This window comes from Aythya fuligula, chromosome 2 (assembly GCF_009819795.1).
Source record: "Aythya fuligula isolate bAytFul2 chromosome 2, bAytFul2.pri, whole genome shotgun sequence".
NCBI classification, from domain to species: Eukaryota; Metazoa; Chordata; class Aves; order Anseriformes; family Anatidae; genus Aythya; species Aythya fuligula.
In genome coordinates this window covers 22638883-22658638 of record NC_045560.1, presented here as the reverse complement: position 1 = coordinate 22658638, position 19756 = coordinate 22638883, and the positions used below count along the sequence as shown (strand labels likewise).

Here is a 19756-nt window from a genome sequence, read left to right as displayed (position 1 = left end):
GGCTTTTCAAAGTCATTCATTGTTGAGCACCCTATTTCTGGAGCCAGGTGTGCACCTATTCCCTTGCAGACTCCAAGGGTGCTGCAAAAGGCTGGCATGCACCAGTTATGGAAAGCTTTTCCTCACTACAGTTTAACATGGAATGAGCAAAGTCCAACCTCAGTGCACAGTCCTAATCAAAATAGTCCTACCTTCTGCTGAATAACCTTCCAGAACAGGTGCAAACAGATTAAGATCTGCTCTCCTGGTAAGTCAGTGCATTTATTTTGTCTGAGACAGATTATCAATGTCCAATAGTGAATATTTTTAAAATGAGCAAAAAAATTCCAGTGACATTTCATTCTACGTTAAAATGCATTTTACTGTTTATTTTGTATTATGGAAAACTGCAGAAACTTTGAAATGATATACTCCCAAGGGTTATGCAGAGGACATCACTGGGGTCCTGCCTAAAATCTGAAGACAGGCTAGTTTCAAACAGCACATTAGGATGTAGGCTTTTAGTTTGTTTGCTTTACATTCTCCCAAATAAGTATTACTGACAGTTTTTTCCTGAGATGCTTTGTTTCTTATACAGATTTAAAATGGGTTCTAAAGATGAAACAAAGCCTTACATAAACAGAAGGGATGATAATATTGCTGTATCATATCAGGATTATGGATCTGAAGGTAAATGGTAAGTATAGCAGTTGTTTTCAAAATATTCTACCAATGTTTTACCTCTACATGCATAGGCTTAAATTTTATTGATGAAGAACACAAGCATGACCACAATTTTCCTTCTTTGGAAAAGTCTTTGATATCCATAGTTCTTTTTAGAGAATGTAGATAAACATAGACGTAAAAATACATCAGTATCTATATCTAAATGTAGATAAAGAAATTTAACCATATCTAAGTATAGATAAATTATTAACAGGTAAATCCAGCTGAATCCATGAGGTCATGTGAAGTCTGTTTGAGGAGTAGAAAGCTTTGCTTCTCCATTGATGTTATGATTAAGATTTTCAATTGAGGTTATTGAAAATTTGCCTGCTTCTATTGCCAAAAATAAATAAATAAATAGTGGCAGCAGTATCTATTCTGTTTCATTGAAAGGCTGAGCCAAAATACGAATAGAACTGAAGTTAATGTAATTAAAGGACAGTTCAGTTGCATGCTTCTCCAAGCTCTCTGAAATTAGTGTAACTTTTTACTAGAATCTGGGTCCAAATTGAGTCAGATGTCCTGCATGCTCTCCCCTCTATCCCATGCATTCATTTCAAAAAAGTTATGGGTCATGGTGGAAAATAGATTCCATGATTTAAAGACCTGCATAGTAATTTACTGTTTCCCACGTTATATAGTAAAAGACACTTAATTCCCATGTACCTTGTAGGGGAAGGTTTAGGATGCTTTGCATGGGACTTCCAGCCACCAAAAAAAGACTTGTGAGTGTGGTAGAACTGGAAAGAGTGACTCATCCCAATTAGGATTGTTAAGAGTTTATAAAACAGTTGACTGTCACAGTGCTTCATATCCTTTAAAATAACTTGCACCAATGATAGCAGAAGATAACCTAGTATTTGATCTGACATTGAACTTTGTAGAGTCAGGAAAATCCCCATTGCAAAACAGGGGAAAGAGTTTGAGATTTTATCTACAACCTTAAAATAAGCTGTATGAGCTAAGTTTTATTTGGAGAACACAAGATGTTGGTGGGCGAAACTCAGTTTATTTAGATAAGAGCATTCTCATGCTTCCTTTTTGATGGTTTCTAGGCCAAAGACATTTTAAAGCTCATCATCAAGTTCATCAATAGACACTGTATAGTATAGTATACTATATTATATAGCATTATATTAGTATAATACCAAATCTGAAGTCTTTTTAAAAGTGTTTTTGATAGCGTTCAGAGAAAAGTACTGAGAGAACATTGAAAGTTCTTTACATTCCTCTACCTCTCTCCATACTTCTGAACACAATTAAGAAACAATGGTTGCAGTAGCATTCATGAGGCTTACTTTGATGTTTTCATTGCTCTTCCTACTTAAAATACAATCATGATTTTTTTAGCAGCGAGGACAAGAAGAAACCTGAGAAACTGAATATGGTCAGTCCATTAACAGTGGTAAGTTCCATGTTGTATGTTTACTTATCCCAGTCTACCATAATGTTTAAAATTTGTTATTTTTGTGTACGTGTTTCTGCTCATGTTGCAGTGCTAAACTAAACAGCATACATCTTGAAGAAAAAACATACACAGGAGATGGAGTAAGCTGGCTTAAATCCTCTCAATGCTGAAAATTTTTACTATTACACCTACATCCAACAGGTGCTGACACAGCAGTATTTGTAGACAAATGGGGAGGGGCTGTAACATGAAATGTGATGAGCTGGAGACAGAGAAAAAAAAAAAAAGGAAAGCTCCTAGCATAAGAGTGCACATGCCAGAAAAAATATCTGCAAAATTTCTGTAATAAAGTGGCATAGCTGTTTAATGGAATACTTTTTTAAAGGAATCTTCAGAAACAAGGAAATCTTAGCTTCTATGTTCAAGTCATTCTTCTTGCAGTTGATTCTAACTTATCAGTATTATCCTAACTACTAACAAGTCTTTTCTCAGCTATTCCACCCCCCCAAATCTACATTTATATCCAGCAAGCAACAGCAGATTTTATGATACAATTGCATTCATTTTTAAACAGGTGATTCAGAAGCATACAGTTTTAATTTCTGTAATATCTTCTTTTATATGCAGGCCACAGTGTATTTGCATTTTATATAGTTAGAACAATCATAGGCAAATTCAATCCTGAAAGGACCTCAGAAAGTCATCTGGCCCATTGTCATTCTCCAAGACAGTCTTAACATCAAAGAACAGGTTGATCAAGGCCTTGTCCAGGCAAGTTTGGAAAATCTCCAGCAGATGCAATTCCACAGCCTCCCTAGGCACCTGTTCCAATCAGGTTCTCAGCTTGACCACAATCATTTTAAAAAGTTTTCATTACATACCATAGGAATTTCTATTATTACAGCTTTCCTTAGATAATTATTACCTGCCCTCTTGAAAATTTCAAATGAAAATGCACAAGCTGTTTGAAAGGAAGTGACAGGGCAACACCTGCAGTACTTCACTCTCACTGATAACGGTAATAAGATTTAACAGGCTAACTCAATTTCATTGTTAGCTTACCTATTAGTAGATTTAGGATTTATTCAGTATTAAGTGAAATTTGCATCTAGCAGAATCTGAGGTAGATTTAGGGAAGAAATTTTTCTTTTGTAAGTAGAATGATTTCCCAAGTCCCTCAAATGCCTGTGGAAAACGACTTCCTGAAGGATAATTCCAGCATTTAAAGCTGGACTTCTGTCCACAGCAACACTTCTGTCCACAGAGAAAGCAAGAGAAAACTACATTTGTACGATGCAAGAGTGATGACAATGAGCACCACACTCTCTGCATTCAGCAGGGATGCCACCTTTTCCCATATTCTCTGAAAACCTAAGGAAACTATTGGTAAAAATGCATAAGAGAAAAACAAAACACACTGGTAACTCCTGCATCTCCTCAGAGAAGCACTAATCTGCTCTGTCTCACCTGAAGGACTACAGCAACTCCATTCAGTCAACCACTGCAGTAAAAACCTCCTTCAAGGAGCACCCAGCCAAAGGTGCACCTTGTGGACCTTGCCTATACACCAAAGAGCACTGCTTAAATTAAGGGATTATTTCACAGCCATATCTTTTCAGACCATCACTACAGGTTGAGGGAGAAAAAAGATTTGATCCTTTTCTTCTTCTTGGGTTGGGTACCACTGGGAATCACATCTGCTGCCTGGTCAGAGCACTCTTGCCTATTTTCTGGCAGCAAGGCCAGACACACCACAAGCAAGCATCTCCCAGTAGTACTCCAGACCGGGCATACTGGCATGGGTTCCACTTAAGAGCTGTAAGATGCTGAACACATTCTCTCTTCTACGCAGTTGCGGTTTTACCTGAGGATTCATAAATATGCAACAAGACATTTTTGCATATTTTTCTCTTTCTCTTCTTTCTCATTTGGAGTATGGGGACAGGAACAAGGTGCTGTATTACTACAGCTTCTTAACTGCATTGTTAACACTATGTTGTCACTCTCATGCATTTGCTGTAATTAGAGAAGTTTATAGCACAGTTCTTTTTCCACTTTCAGTTTCGATACTCTGACTGGCGGGACAAATTCCTCATGGTGCTGGGTACTACCATGGCAATACTCCATGGAGCAGGACTCCCCATTATGATGATCGTCTTTGGTGACATGACAGATAGTTTTATTACTTCAGAAAACATGACTTATCCAGGTAAATACTCCTAGCTGGTGTTGGTGAAATATGGCTTTTGTACAACAATAAGTGAGGTATATTTGGGAAAAAGAAAGGACAGACTAGGAGCTCACCTCAGGCTGTTGAGGGTTCCCAGGAAAGACGTTTGCCTGTACCCTGTGGGTCAGATGCATCACTGGATCACTTCCTACTGTGAGAATCAACAGGGCTGTAATTTTGACCAGTACCACATTTCCTCCAACCAGTTTTCTGGGCTGTTCCACACAGTCTGCTAATTAACTGCTATATCAGTTTTAAAGGAAAGACTTTGAAGTATTACAGTTGGAGTTGAGGAACTGAATAAATGGATGAAAGACTAAAGAAAAAGAGAAGGCAGAAAATGTGTAATGCTATGCTTTGAAATCAGAAGCAGTTCTTGAAGAAATATGTAAGCTAAAATATGTAAATAAAGGCCTTGTTACCAAATTTATTCTGACATTTATTCTGAGATTGAAGTGCCAAATGCATGTTGCAGAACTGCGTGTCCTGATTAGCTTCACATGTAGACAATCCACTATACAAGTTAATTACATCTTTAACCTCTGGCAACAAGAATTAATTGAAAGGAAAAAAAAAAAAAAAGCTTACCCTAGACAATTGGAAATACCTTATTCCATATTCGTTATTTTTCTGAACATTAGTTATTTATGAACCTACATTTGTAAAATACTTCAGAGCACTATTAAGAAGGTGAGCTTTATGGATACAGTGTAATATTTATATAAGTATTCTTAAAATCAGTACACATTCAAGAGAAAATACTGCAGTTCCAATGTGGAATTTAGGCTACTGTACAGTAGCTGAATTTAGCTAGGGTTTTGGTGTTTGTTTGTTTGTTTGTTTGTTTTTGAGGGGGGGGGGGAGTTGTTTTATTTTATTTATTTATTTATTTATTCTCTGTTTCTAATGTTAGAGGGAGAATTTTCACTTCTGGCTTCAGAAAATACTTTGTAATGTGCTGAATATCTTAAACTTCTGTCATAGTCAGGTGCTAGGTAGCTGACAGCTCTTAATCTTCAGCATGGTGATGATAAGATTTTATGGAAAGAATTTATTATCATGTCTTTTAATAAAAATAACTAATATGCTTTTCTCTCTTTTTTTTTTTTTTCTGCAGAATTTTTTTCTTTTTTAAACCATACATCAGTGAATTTTTCTACAGATTTTTTTTCTTATGCTCTGCTTGGAGAGTTGGAGGAAGAATTGACCAGGTAATAGTAAAGTTTTCATTCACTTTGCGGCTATCAGATAAAAGACAACAAACTTGAAATTGGTAAAAGAAATACTTTTTATATAATGCCCAATAAATTTTCAGAGCTCATAACACAAACATATAAACTAGGTCAAGTACTTTGCTCATGTATTTTTAATGGTTTTTTATTGGATAGAATTCAAATAAGGATTGCGATGCAACAGGTGGTCTGAGTAAACTTATTGACAAGCTGTTTCGTGTTAGTCCAATGGTGTTTTTCACAGTCTTCTAAGGTGTCAAGCACCAATGATTTGCAAGTAGGGGCTGTAGGACCTCATTGTGTCATTCTCTGTGCAACTTCCAGGCTAACAGCTGGGGAGGTTGTGGTCATCACCTTCCCTCTCAGCCCTTATGCCCTACCTCTTCTTTCTTAATTTTTTGCCCTATTTGGGTTTTCCTTCTGCTTCAGTTTTCTATTTTTTTTTAAAACCCCAGCTCCTGTTTAGTCATGTCTCTTTCCAAAGGGGGAAAATAAATCTTTTTGTTCAACCTCAAGGAAGGGTGTTTGTTTTGAAAAATAAGCTGTGACGGCCTGCTCCTTGAAGGCAGTATGTAATCACAGACAGTAAATTCTACTCTTGTTGCACAAACAAGAACCCCACTATGCAGGATAAGAATTAGGAATTGTTGATTTAAAAAAAAAAAAAAAAAAAAAAAAAAAAAAAAGAGGCTAAATTCTGGTACTGGAATCTAAACATAAATATGGCCATATTTGTTATGCAAAAAATCTGGCAAAATCTAAGACGTAACTTTCTCAACAATTACCATTAAGCAAGTAATTCACAATGTAATGTATTTTTATTTTCTGTTTAATTTTTACCAATGATATTGTGAAATAACCACAGTTCATAGGGATTCTGGACCAGAATTAAAATCTCTTGTGTGTTGTCATAAATTACGCATTCAAACAAATGTCAGAACCTGTTTTCTTCCTCCCAGTTTTGCTGTTTTTTGTAGCTTCTTTTATTATGCTGGCAATGATTAAGAACATTCAGCACTCATTAAGCTCTTTATTACTAATTTATTTATTTTATTAATTTATTACTAATATTTTTCGGTTTAAATATGATAATATTTTAATTGCATTCACAATTAATTTTAATTGCAATCACAAATAAAACATCTTTGGCAATCATTTGTAACAAAGTACATAGGATAGCTTTCCTCTTTATTTTATTCTTCTTTTTCTTTTTTCTTTTTTTTTTTTTTTGTACATGTGGAGCCTTATTTAGTTTTGATTACATAAATGGTATCTAGACGTTAATTTCATTATTTTTCCTTAGAAATGCACACACATTTTAAAATCAAGCTAAAATTTCTCAAATAAGATTAAACAAAGCAATTAAATGATAATAGCATACAAACGATTAAAATTCAGTAATGAAGTCAAATCCTGACTTAATTAAATGAAAGTGGATATCCCCAACAGTAACTTTTGTTTTTACATTGCTTAAGCATCTTTAAAATCCCACTGTTAATTTTCATTCATTGTGGGAAGTGTTTTTAAGAGTAAATATGTCATTCTAAACCTGTTTTTATTATCTTTGTTTTTGTGGACTTTGAGCCATTAATTTTTAAATTAAAATCTTTGTGTTAATTTTTGAAAGTGGTATAATAGATAAGTAGTATATAAAACCTGACATTTGACTCTGAAATAACTTTTAAAATATTCATTAAATATAAGAGAAATAGCAGGTAGTTGTAAGAGCCTTCTGTGTTCTTTTGAATGCTCATATAAGGAACTGAATTATAAGCTATCTCTAGGAGTTGTGGCTTGGACTGGCGTACTCGCCCTCTAGAAGTACATTAAAGGAGGCTGTAGTGAGGTGGGGGTTGGTCTGTTCTCCCATGTGCCTGGTGACAGGACAAGGGGGAACGGGCTAAAGTTGCACCAGGAGTGTTTTAGGTTGGATATTAAGAAGAACTTTACCAAGAGGGTTGTTAGGCATTGGAACAGGCTGCCCAGGGAAGTGGTGGAGTCACCATCCCTGGAGGTCTTTAAAAGACATTTAGATGTTGAACTTAGTGATATGGTTTAGTGGAGGACTTGTTAGTGTTAGGTCAGAGGTTGGACATGATGATCTTGAGGTCTCTTCTAACCTAGACAATTCTGTGATTCTGTGTGATTCTGAGTCCTGTTTGCAGTATAACTCAGCTGTAAATCTCCTTTTTGTTTCCTTTCAGATATGCGTATTATTATTCTGGAATAGGAGCTTGTGTTCTTTTTGCTGCCTACATTCAAGTTTCATTCTGGACACTAGCTGCTGGCAGGCAAATAAAAAGAATCAGACACGAATTTTTTCATGCTGTAATGAGACAGGAGATTGGATGGTTTGATGTAAATGATGTGGGCGAATTGAACTCTAGAATTGTAGAGTAAGTATTAAATAACAGTTAGTTGCTAACTATTTGTTCTATCACAAATCAGTTGTAATACTTCCATCAAAAGAATGATATTTCACCTCATTAAACTCCTCTATAAGCTATACAGTCATTTATATGGATCCTGAGAAACAGAGATGTTGGAGAATACTGCCCCAAGTGCTCCGTGGCTGCAAACTTGAAGCTATGTTAAACTTCAGGTGTTAGAAACATAAAGAAATACTGACGAAGTGGGTGTATCTAAAGAATTCATGGCTGTGGTTTCCATGCTTTCTTACTCGTTTGGATATCATTTGTTTTTTTCCAGTGACATCTCCAAGATCAATGAAGGAATAGGGGAAAAAATAGGGATGTTCTTTCAGTCAGTGGCTACATTTTTCACTGGATTTATAGTTGGTTTTACAAAAGGCTGGAAATTAACACTTGTGATCTTGGCATTCAGTCCAGTTCTGGGCTTCTCTTCAGCTATCTGGGCAAAGGTAGGCAAAAAGTGTGAATTTTCAATAAACTGGTAGGCTATAATTTCCATAACTCCACTTGGTATTTGAAGACTTAAAAAATGTATTCTGGGTCTTAGTGAACTTTGACCTTGCCTACATGCAGAAAGTTGTGTCTCATGGCACTGGTGTAGTTGAAAAAGTACATTGCTTCCTCCATGGGTACTGCTATACTACTGTAAACTTTGTTTAAGTATGCCCTCGTATGAAAGGGTAAATAAGCAGTACCTTTGCCTTCTTCACTTGGTCTTCATGACTACTTCACCAAAATATCCAAGTACTGTCAGTAAAGATCAATAAATACACAAATGAGGTAAGATTGCACAGCTGAGGTCATCTCAGGTACGTTCTGGAATGAGCCTGCAGTAGTCAGATTTCCTGGGGTAACGGCTGTCCATAGGCTCTGACCCCAAGGTGAGGAGGTCATTGCCTCTGGGGTTAGAATATGGGCATGAGCAGACATTGTCAGGCAGCCAGCAGACCATGACCTCTGCTCCAGATCTCTTTGCCACTTGCTCAACTTACAACAACTGAAAGCACGTGAGATGTAAACTCAGACCATTCTGAGAGAGAAATAGACTTCTTCTATAGAACTGTAATTGCCTTTGTTTACCTTGAAAGAGTTATTAGGGTGTTAAGTAACACCTGGCTATTGAATTACAGTGACACTGGGCAGCCTTGCCCTTAGACTTAAGATGAAAATCACAACTCTATTTAAAATGTGCAATCTTCTATAAGTCTTTCAAAATATAAAAAGTAGATAGGAAATTCAGTTTAAAAAAAAAAAATGGTATTCAAATAAATCAGTACAGTGATTGTGCTGGTTCTGTTTTTGTTTGAACAGGAAAGTTAAATGATTTTTCTTCCACACAGATAATTTCTGCATTCACTAACAAAGAACTGACTGCATATGCAAAAGCAGGAGCTGTTGCAGAGGAAGTTCTGGCAGCAATTCAAACTGTGGTAGCATTTGGAGGACAGAGGAAAGAAACTGAAAGGTGAGAAAAAAAAATTCCATTTGTTGGCTGTTTTTATAATAGTGACTGAAGAGATTTTTATTTTTTGTCTTTGCTGCTGAATTTTATTTTTTCATTTTGCATTAGTTTCATAAAGCATCATCAGATACTTTTTGGGAAGAGAGTGCATGCATCTCTGTGTATGTCGTATTTCAGGCTTCATACACCTAGTGAAAATTGAAAGCAAAAAAAATCAGGCATGTGGCAAGAAAAGACAAGTATAACACAAAGGTTATGTATTTATTTATATTGGACCACAGAACATCATTCTTGCCATCTTTTTGATCTTTTATCTAAAGTTAATCATCATGACCACAAAAGCTGGCAGGAGTTTTCAGATTCAAAGTTCAGTAATGTTTGTATCATTCAAAGAAAACACACCATCCCTTGCTTCTCCTTTATGTTCCAGCCACCACTGTTTCACAGTCAGGCAGCTAAAGGAAGCTCTTTGGGCATCTATGCCTTGCTTCCCAGTTCACTACAGCATCTTTCTTTGGTTACCCAGTGCTGTTTATCACCCTTGTAGCTCTCATCAACTGTTTTTCCTGCTCATCCTTAAAACACTTTGTCAGACACTTTTCTGCTATGCATCCTGATATATATATCACATTTTTTTTCCATCAGTGTAACAGTAGACTGGAGATTATAATGGTGACATGCTTAATGAATGCAAAATATTCTACCCTATGACAGTGAAAAAGATCTTTATAAATTGGAAATTAATTCTATCACATTCACTCATCTTGTACTTGAGATTCTGCATCTCCTAAGCCCATCTCATCCTGGGCTAGTGGCTGCTAAAAGAAACAATAAATCAACAAGAAAGGAATAAAGAGAATCAGAAAAAAATAACAAATTGATGATGCTCTGTCATCTCATAGTGCTTCTACAACTTTTAGAGAGAGAGAAGGGTAGACCTTTCCATATTCTGGAAATCTTATACATAACATACCAATGGTTTAAAAAAAGCTCATTTCTAGTAACTGTAGCATTTGGCAGACACCTACAACATTGAGGTGCACCAAATGTGATGTATGTCTTTCCAGAAACAAGACCTTCTAAGTTACAGAGACCAGGGCCTGCTACTGTAGTAAACAAATGTATCATTTCTTCCCCCTGCTAATAAGCATAAAAGATCCATTTTAAAACCAAGCAGTCTTCTTAACTCTGTTGCAGCAGGCAGAGAAGCTATTCTACTACCTGGCTGTTTGAAGGTTGAACATCCCTTTCCATCAAAGTGTACACATAATTCCTATCTATTAGTTTGTTCCTGTACTAGCACTGCACTTTTGCTTTAGTTGCTCCTTCCCATGGGTTAACTCTCCTGTATTAATAATAGAAATAAATCATGAACTCTCTCACGTGTCATTTTGCTAGGCCATTAAAGTTATTTTGATTTTCCTATACAATATAAGTTTTCCATTTCACTGATCATCTCCATTCTTTAAATTTGTTGTCATTTATTTAATGAAAGTGCAGTTCATTTGCTTCTCTTACCTTTATCCCCAACATCATGTATCTAATTCTGTAAGATATAGTTCTCCTTTCTTTACTGCAACACTTACGCAACAATATTCCTTGTGATATCGGAAATATTTGCTGGCCTTTGGAATATTCCAGAAATCACAGGTTTACAGATGCTTAGCATTTTGCCACAGCATTTTACAGTCATCTAGGACATGGTCCAGGCTGAGCAGATCAACTCAATCTGTCACAACATGAAGGACAGTCAATACATTTTCCTCTACTCACAGCAAGGTCTTTCTTAGGATTTGATTACTAAAATATTTTGCATAACTTGGACATTTACTTTGAAGAATTTATGAATATACATAGAAAAATAAAGAAGAGTAATTTCCTATATGGTCTGTTTTTTGTGCCTTTTCTTTTAGATACCAAAAAGATTTAGAAGAAGCCAAACGCATCGGTATCAAAAAAGTTATTTCAGCCAATATTTCCATAGGCGTTGCTTTCTTTCTGATATATGCATCATATGCATTGGCTTTCTGGTATGGAACCACTTTAATACTCTCTGATGACTATACAATCGGAAATGTCTTTACCGTAAGTATTCACCAGTAGCTGAACAAGGTTTATGAAGAGCATTGAGCTGATTCTGTGTAATCTTATTTAAATTTTGAGTCAGGTTGAAGTTAGTTTCCAAACTGCATTTTTCACTTTCTCAGCTCTGTTAACAAAATAAAATTAAATATACATATATATATATATATATATATATATATATATATATATATATAGCTTTGAATGTCATGGATTATTTCTGTAAATTGGGTAGCAACATAAATACCGCTCACATGAAAGTCCCTTGTTAAAAGCTAGCTTGGATCAATAATAATTAGAAGTTGTTATTTTTGTATTCAGTCCCACTGAGTCTTTGCTAGGGGATTGAGGTTTGATTTCTAGGATCCAGAGTCTATGCCAGGAGGTTCCAATCAGGAGACATAGACCAGGCTTCAGGTACAATTTGTTTTATAACAAATTAAATGCTGTCTTGGTCCCAGTTGGCTGACCTGAAGTCATTATCTTCACTGGTGTCAAGGTGGACCTTATGTTGGAAACCTCGGAATATGATAATGTGGTTGGAAGTTGTAATCCCAGTCACCACCTTCCTGCTAACAAGTTTATATCTCTGCTATGTCAGCATCTCTTGAAGCCATCCACTCCACTACAGTCAGGTGCCATGTGCTTAAACCTAAGAGGAGCAGCTCATTTAATTGTTTTCACTTGTGACCAAGTGTGTAAATTCGTTTTGCCCACCTCAGGGCAAAGTCAGGCAGGTGAGTTTGTACTACCAATACCCTGCAGAAAACAGTTGGAAAAGAGCTTTGCTTTAATGTAAGCAGTACCTGACTGAAGAAAAAGGGTTGTTGCTGGTCCTTGCAGAAATCCATTCTCACTGTCACTTCCTCTGGGTAACTAAGAACTCCCACTGTAATGCAAGGTTTGCTTAATACTTAGATCTGATTAAGATAAAATGCAAATGGACATTTATTCCCAACATCTGAAATGAGTGGTACAGTTGCATGTGTTCAGAGAAACAATAAGTATGTGTTCAGAGAAACAAAATGTCAAGCCCAAGGCTGAAAAATTAGAGTCTGCTTTTGATGTGGCAAACAATTTTAGTTTCACATGAAGAAATCTCCAGTTTCCTCAGATCTTTGTTTCTATTCTTGCTGGTAGTACATTGGAGTGGAATACTATGTCTTTAACTTTTGGGTTAGATTACCCATGTTTTTATGTCATATGAAGGTAGAAAGATTTTGTGTGTGTGTGTGTTTAACCATAGAAGTAATTGTTGGCCAGTTTTTCCTCGGGTGGAATTGGAAACATCTTATTGTCACTCTCAGGAAGAACCCCAGCCATCAGAAACTCACAATAGTCTCTTTATGGGCCAGTTGTGAAACAGGAAAATTTTAGAGTGATCTTGAAAATTCTTTTTTTCCTATAAATGTTTACGTTTTGTTTAAATGATTACCACTTTTTAATTGCAGTTTTGATTTTAGACTTCTTCATATTGCATGAATCTACTTGAAGGAAGGATAGCAAATATTCTCAGATAAATGAAGCTATCTAAAAGAATTCCATCTGTGTATTATGTGTTTTTGTTTGTTTGTTTGTTTGTTTTTGTATGTTTTGTTTTGTTGTTAGATCTTTTTTTCTATATTACTTGGAGCTTTTGGGGTTGGATCTAGTGCACCAAGCATGGAGGCATTTGCTAATGCAAGAGGAGCTGCCTATGCAATCTTCAGTATTATAGACAATGTGAGTATCTTTGCCATGGCTATCATTTGAAAATATTGAACATATGACTTCTTTTCTGAATACAAAATTATCAATCCCAAACAATTGTGGATGCAATATCTTAACATCTAAAAATTCTACATAACAGTCTTAGATGCAGGACAAGCATCTAAATACTGTGATGTGAACTTTTAAATGTCCAAGATGTAAATTTCTGCCTGTTATTTTTTTAACCTGGTAGTTCAGAAAACCAAGTTAAAGAAGAAAAATAAATTATATCCATGCTAACTCAAGTAACTAACTAAGATAACAGTGACAAGGGCACCCTGACTGAAAAGGATTAATTTGAACTGTAAGAGTTAGTTACCAGATGTCTGTTACAGACTTCAGTGGCTGCAAGGGGCTACACTCATTTTGATGTTAGAGTATCATAGTTACAGCAATGCTATTTTAAAATTAGTCCTCTGTTGTCAATATAAATTGCATCTATGCCTTTGCATATTAGTGCAGACATACGCCTGATTCTGAACTGTTCTGTGCTGCAATAAAATTAAATGCACAAAAACGTAGTTCCCTATCCATTTTAATACTGCTACAGCTACTATCTCCTAGAACCACAGAATATCCTGAGTTGGAAGGGTCCCACAAGGATCATCAAGTCCAACTCCTGACTCCACACAGGGCCACACAGAAACCAAACCGTGTATCTGAGAGTGTTGTCCAAATGCTTCTTGAATTCTGGCAGGTTTGGTGCTGTGACCACTGCCCTGGGGATCCCGTCCCAGTGCCTGACCACCCTCTGGGTGCAGAACCTTTTCCTAACCCCAGCCTGACCCTCCCCTGTCCCAGCTCCATGCTGTTCCCTCGGGTCCTGTCGCTGTCCCCAGAGAGCAGAGCTCAGCGCCTGCCCCTCTGCTCCCCTCCTGAGGGAGCTGCAGGCCACCATGAGGCCTCCTCTCAGTCCCCTCTTCTCTGGGCTAAACAAACCAAGAGACTTCAGCTGCTCCTCATATGTCTTCCCCTCCAAACCCTTCACCATCTTTATAGCCCTCCTTTGGACACTTTAATAGTTTTATGTCCTCCGTATATTGTAGTGCCCAACTGCATGCAGTACTCAAGGTGAGGCCACATGTGCACAGAGTAGAGCAGACAGATTTGCCAAAGACCTGCACTGGCAGCTTCTTGCATTTGTTAAGTAGTTATTTTTGCTCTGCTGCGTTGTAATGAGGCTTGCTATGTATGCCTTGTTGTATGGTAACATTGACATCAAAGATTTCACAGCCCTGTATCATGCTAAAATGTCATTAGAAATCTAAATGTTTTTGTTGTTTTCCCTTTTCTTGCCCTGTTATTCTGCACAGGAACCTCAAATTGACAGTTCATCCAATGCTGGCTATAAACTGGACCATGTTAAAGGGACTTTGGAATTCAAAAATGTTTACTTCAATTATCCTGCTAGGCCAGATATTCAGGTATTACACATGGACGCGATTCAGATTCCACTTACGATAACCTGATTGTCTCAGGGAAAACCAGTTGTTATAATTAAGAAAATAAGACTCCTAGAAATAAGGAAAATTCTTATCTAGAACCAATATCTGTTTTAGCCAGAGCAGTGTAGTTAACTTAATTAAGAGCACCTTTTCTTGTTTGTTTGTTTTATAAATAAATAAAGTATGGCTATATGAAACTTGCACTAAAGCTTGGATGCCCTAATAATTCGAAACTATAATAATAAATATAATTCATAAATACAATGAAAAACATTAATCATACGAATGCTTAGTTTAATGCAGTAAAAATGTAATAATGGTATACTGATCTTCCAGATTGTTCACACTGTAAGTCAGTTAGAAGTATTTATCTGAAAAATTGGCAGCAGATCTAACACTTATTTTCTTGCATTTACAATGCAAAAACTGCCCCACCAGAGAGTTTTGTTTGAGAGCTTTCACTAAGGTATGTCTTGATGCAATTATCTGGGGATAGAAGAGGTCTGAACAATTTCTGAAAATACATTTATTAAGAATGTCTTGGAAAATAAGTCTCTATTCCAGTGTGAAGGAAGTCTATTTTCACTGATCTCTAAAAAGGGATTTGTTCCCATCTTGTTCAGGTAGACTGTGAAGACAGAGAAGAATAGGGCTTCCTTAGGCAGCTTTGAAAGAAACAAAAAATATTGCAGCTTGCAAGTTACTGAAGAGATAATTGAAATAATTTGGTACTTATATTAGTTGCCATTAGAATCAATACAAAGACAGTGAAGACAAACATTTTGATACAGAATTCCATGAGAATAGTAATCTAGTATTAGAGAAGGGCTGGGTTTTTTACTTCTTCCTCTATTACAGAGGTCACCTTTTTAGATCTTTAATCATGGGGATGAAGGGTGAAGGACATTGCACAACAAAGGAGAATGAGAATGATGAACAAACCAGAAGATGCAAGGAAACATATTGCATTAGTGAAAACACTGTTGCATACAGCCTACTGACTATAGTAGGGTCTAAGAGTGTAGTGCCTAACAGACCTCACTGTGCATTCCTAAACTTGTGCAGATGTGTGTGATATCAATGGGTAGGAATTTATCCCAGTAGATAGCTGCAGAAACCATTCACCAAAAGGGGCTTCAAAACTTGCCCAAGACACTGAGCAAATCTTTGTGTGCAATGACATTGCCAGACTTCTTGTTGTCACAGATACATTTTAGCTCAAAATTAATAAAATTTCAACTCTCCCTCTTCTTTTAAATTAAGAACTCCCTCCTGAGAGCTTCCTACTGGATTACTTCTGCGTGAAATAATATGAAGTGCTATGCAAATATGTGAATACAAAACTATGAGTTCTTTTTCATTGGTAACTGAAAAAGAAATATCCAAGACAGAAGTTCCCCATTACAAAGGGGTTTATAGATGTCTCTCTGACTCTTGAACTTCTACAGAAAGCTACAAAGAAAAGCTACCATAGGCCAACAGCAATGTAAGCTCTATAGCTTCAGTGATTGTTGGTGCTTTTGCCACCTCTCTGAGTGAGTACATCTGCATGAAAAGCAGACCATCACTTTTGCAATTGGTGTGAAATGCTGCATTTTGAAGAGAGGAGCAGAAAGAACAATCTCTTCACAGTACAGTGAAACTCCACAAACTACAAGCCACTCCTTCCACAACTTCAAATGCAGTTTTCCCCCTTTCTTACCTAGCGGTCTCTTAGAAAATTTCCCAGAATTTCTGATAATCAATATTTTAACCCTATGGCATTACCTACTTCAGAGATATTTTACAAAATTATTTAACTTTTCAATACTAGTTCCAATCTCTTGATAATAGGAAAGTTAAGAATTCTGTTGGTGGGAGCTGCTATTATTTTAAACACCATGTGAATGTATTCAAAACTGAAAAATCACCACTGTGCAGCAAACGTTATGACTGCAGACATATAAGGGTTTTATCAGCATTGCTGGCACTAACAGAACAGCAATGTCGTGCCAAAATAAGAAAGAATTACAGCATTCTTAAATTATAATTACAGTGTTTGGCCATACCCATAGTAATGATATATATTGGGGTAATACCTAACTATATCATCAATGTGCTGATCTTTCATGTATGTAGGTAGAGCATTTTTTTATTTTATTTTATTTTTACTTGAAATGAGTTATAATACAGAAATTTCATGGCAGATACAAAAACTGACAGGAAAACAAAATAATAACCCTGGGTTCACCCAAGTGCCCTATATTGTAATTCCTCTACTAGCTTTTATGATAAATGTTCTAGGAAGGGTAACGACTTGATAAATAGGGGTACTACTACATACACAAAGATATAACAAATATATTGATGTATCAGTGCAATAAAACCTGACTTAAACTGCCAAATAAAGGAATGTACCAGGCTATTCTGTAAACATGAAGGATATTTTACTGTAGTCTTTAGAGTTTCTTCAAATTTATGCTGACATTTTTACATGCTGCTATGCTTTGGTCAAACTTTCTTATGCACACAGATACTTAAAGGCTTGAATCTCAAGGTCAACTGTGGCCAGACAGTAGCCCTGGTTGGTGGCAGTGGCTGTGGGAAAAGTACAACTGTTCAGCTCATCCAGAGATTTTATGATCCCAAGGAAGGCACGGTAAGACACCTCAAGCCAGATGACTGCTCTGTGTGTCACAGTTGTTCAAAGTCAGCTTCTGGTCTCATTGCCCTTGATCAAATGACATAGTCAAGTCTCCCATCAAAAGCCATGTGCCAGCCTGGGGAGAGAGAGTCCTTGACCAGAACGCTTAGTAAATGGGTTGTGTCCACTTCCTTTCTTTAGATTACCATTGATGGGCAGGATATTAAGACCTTGAATGTAAGATATCTGCGGGAGATTATTGGTGTGGTGAATCAGGAGCCCGTGCTCTTTGCTACTACCATTGCAGAAAATATTCGCTATGGCCAAGAGGATGTCACCATGGAAGAAATTGAGAAAGCTACCAAGGAAGCTAACGCTTATGATTTCATCATGAAGCTACCCAAGGTAAGCAAGCTGCTGTCCTGCTGAAATAATTTCCCTTCAACCTACTCACACCAAAGAGTTCCTTAGGAGGGATTCTCCTTAGCTGAGGAAGCTGTTCCCAGAGCTGTGAATATGCAGAGCTATGCAGAGCTTCCTCATAACTTTTGAGAAGAATGTTAGTTTTGACATACAGGGGTTACTAAGGGAGATGTGCCCTTTCTTTACATTGCCTTTTGCCTACATTGCCTACATTGCATGGTGAAAGGACCATGCCACTGACTGTTGTTCAACCGTGTGTGGTTGTCTTGTAGAAGTTTGAAACCATGGTTGGAGAAAGAGGGGCACAGCTGAGCGGAGGCCAGAAGCAAAGAATAGCAATTGCCCGAGCTCTGGTTCGCAATCCTAAAATTCTTCTGCTTGATGAGGCAACGTCAGCTTTGGATACTGAGAGTGAATCAGTTGTGCAGGCAGCACTTGACAAGGTCAGTACTGCTCGTTTGTTTAAAGAGCTGCAAGAAATAGAGACTCCTAAAAAGTGTAAGGTAATTGCCTGAATTTGCAAATAATTTATGCTCATTCAAAGACTGGGAAGTGGTTTATAATTGCCCAGGGAGTTAGTGACATAATGGGTAGGACTGCACTGCAGCAGGCTTTCCCAAACAAGCTTTAGTCTTTGGAGCAGTAAAGAGCTCAGTGCAGACTAAGCAGAATATTCCTGAGCAGGAATGGGCTATGTTGTTATTAATATCTAGCAAAGTAATTCAAAACCAGCTTGACTGTATCTTCATGAGAGGCTTCTATGTGTTGGCTGCTGTCTAGACCTGGCTTCTATAATACCTAGAGAAATGAAAAAATAATAATAATAATAATAAATTTAAAATAGCCAACCCTGTATTTCTTGTTGTCTGCTCTAAGCAACTGTGTGAACTGTTTACAAAATAGTTCCACCTATTCCTCAGGCTGAATCAACCACAATGTTTTTGGTTTTGCTTTTTTTTATTCCTCTGTTTCTTTTTCTCATTATGCATCTAAGCTTACCATCCTCTGTGTAAAGACAAATTACCATCATTGCATAAACATTTTCAGCATGGATCACAGTTTATCCATGGACAAGATCTTCAGAAAGCATTTTATCTCCATATGCTCTTTACCCACTGTGCAGGGCTGTGTCTGGGAGAGTCAGACAACAGAATCCACATTCTCATCTGCAGACTTATTTTAGTCTGTTAATTTTTGCTTGGACACTTAACACCAGTTTCAGTGAGTTAGGCTCTCTGTCTGCTTATCCTCATTTCTGGTAATTCACTATGCTCTGTGAAATGATGATACCTGGCGTGCTGTACAGGGTCTGCCTGGGCTGGAGTTATCTTTCTCTGTAGTGGCCCATACAAGTGCTCTGCACTTGTTACTAGAACAGCAGTGGTATCACACCAGTGTTTTGTCTACTGCACTGGCACTGCACCAAGACTCCCTCCAACCCTTCTCCAAAAGCCAGCAGTCTGGGCGTGGGCAAGAAGTGGGGAGGGAACATCAGCAGGGCAGCTAGGCACCAACCAAATGGATATCCCATACCATATGGTGTCACACTCAGCAGTAAAAGGTGGGAAAGGGGAAGGAGAGGGGGCGCTCTCATTATGAAGACGTCTGTCCTTCCAGACAACCACTATGCATATTGAGGGCCTGCTTCCCAGCATGTGGCTGAACATCGCTAGTTGATGGGAAGAAGTGAACATTTTTTCCTTCTCTCTGTGTTTCCATGTGGTCTTTGCGTGCTTTTGTTTTTTGATTTTTATTTTTTATTTTCCCCTCTTCCATTTCTCTTTAATTAAATTATCCTTACCTCAACCTGTGAGCAGTTCTTTACTGTCCAGCATACTTTCTTCTTCCCCGCTATTCTTTTGAAGAGGGGAGTGAGAAAGCAGTTGTGGAGCTTGGCTGCCCAGCTGGGTAAAACCACCACAAGTGCTCAGGGACTTTTTGCCAGCCCATGGCCTATAAAGTGAA

At 37.2% G+C, this 19756-nt stretch overlaps 1 protein-coding gene across 1 annotated transcript in view; it reads left to right on the top strand.

Moving 5' to 3' along the window:
- Positions 1–584: 584 nt before the first annotated feature.
- Positions 585–19756, top strand: part of LOC116485948 (ATP-dependent translocase ABCB1-like) — a 42131-nt gene continuing 22959 nt past the window's right edge. Inside the window, exons 1-13 of the mRNA XM_032181792.1 lie at positions 585–676; positions 2056–2110; positions 4175–4322; positions 5461–5554; positions 7780–7971; positions 8285–8456; positions 9348–9472; positions 11383–11554; positions 13160–13273; positions 14614–14724; positions 17258–17383; positions 17570–17773; positions 18064–18234. Coding sequence (XP_032037683.1) covers positions 585–676; positions 2056–2110; positions 4175–4322; positions 5461–5554; positions 7780–7971; positions 8285–8456; positions 9348–9472; positions 11383–11554; positions 13160–13273; positions 14614–14724; positions 17258–17383; positions 17570–17773; positions 18064–18234 — 1776 coding nt within the window. The remainder of the gene's footprint in view (positions 677–2055; positions 2111–4174; positions 4323–5460; positions 5555–7779; positions 7972–8284; positions 8457–9347; positions 9473–11382; positions 11555–13159; positions 13274–14613; positions 14725–17257; positions 17384–17569; positions 17774–18063; positions 18235–19756) is intronic.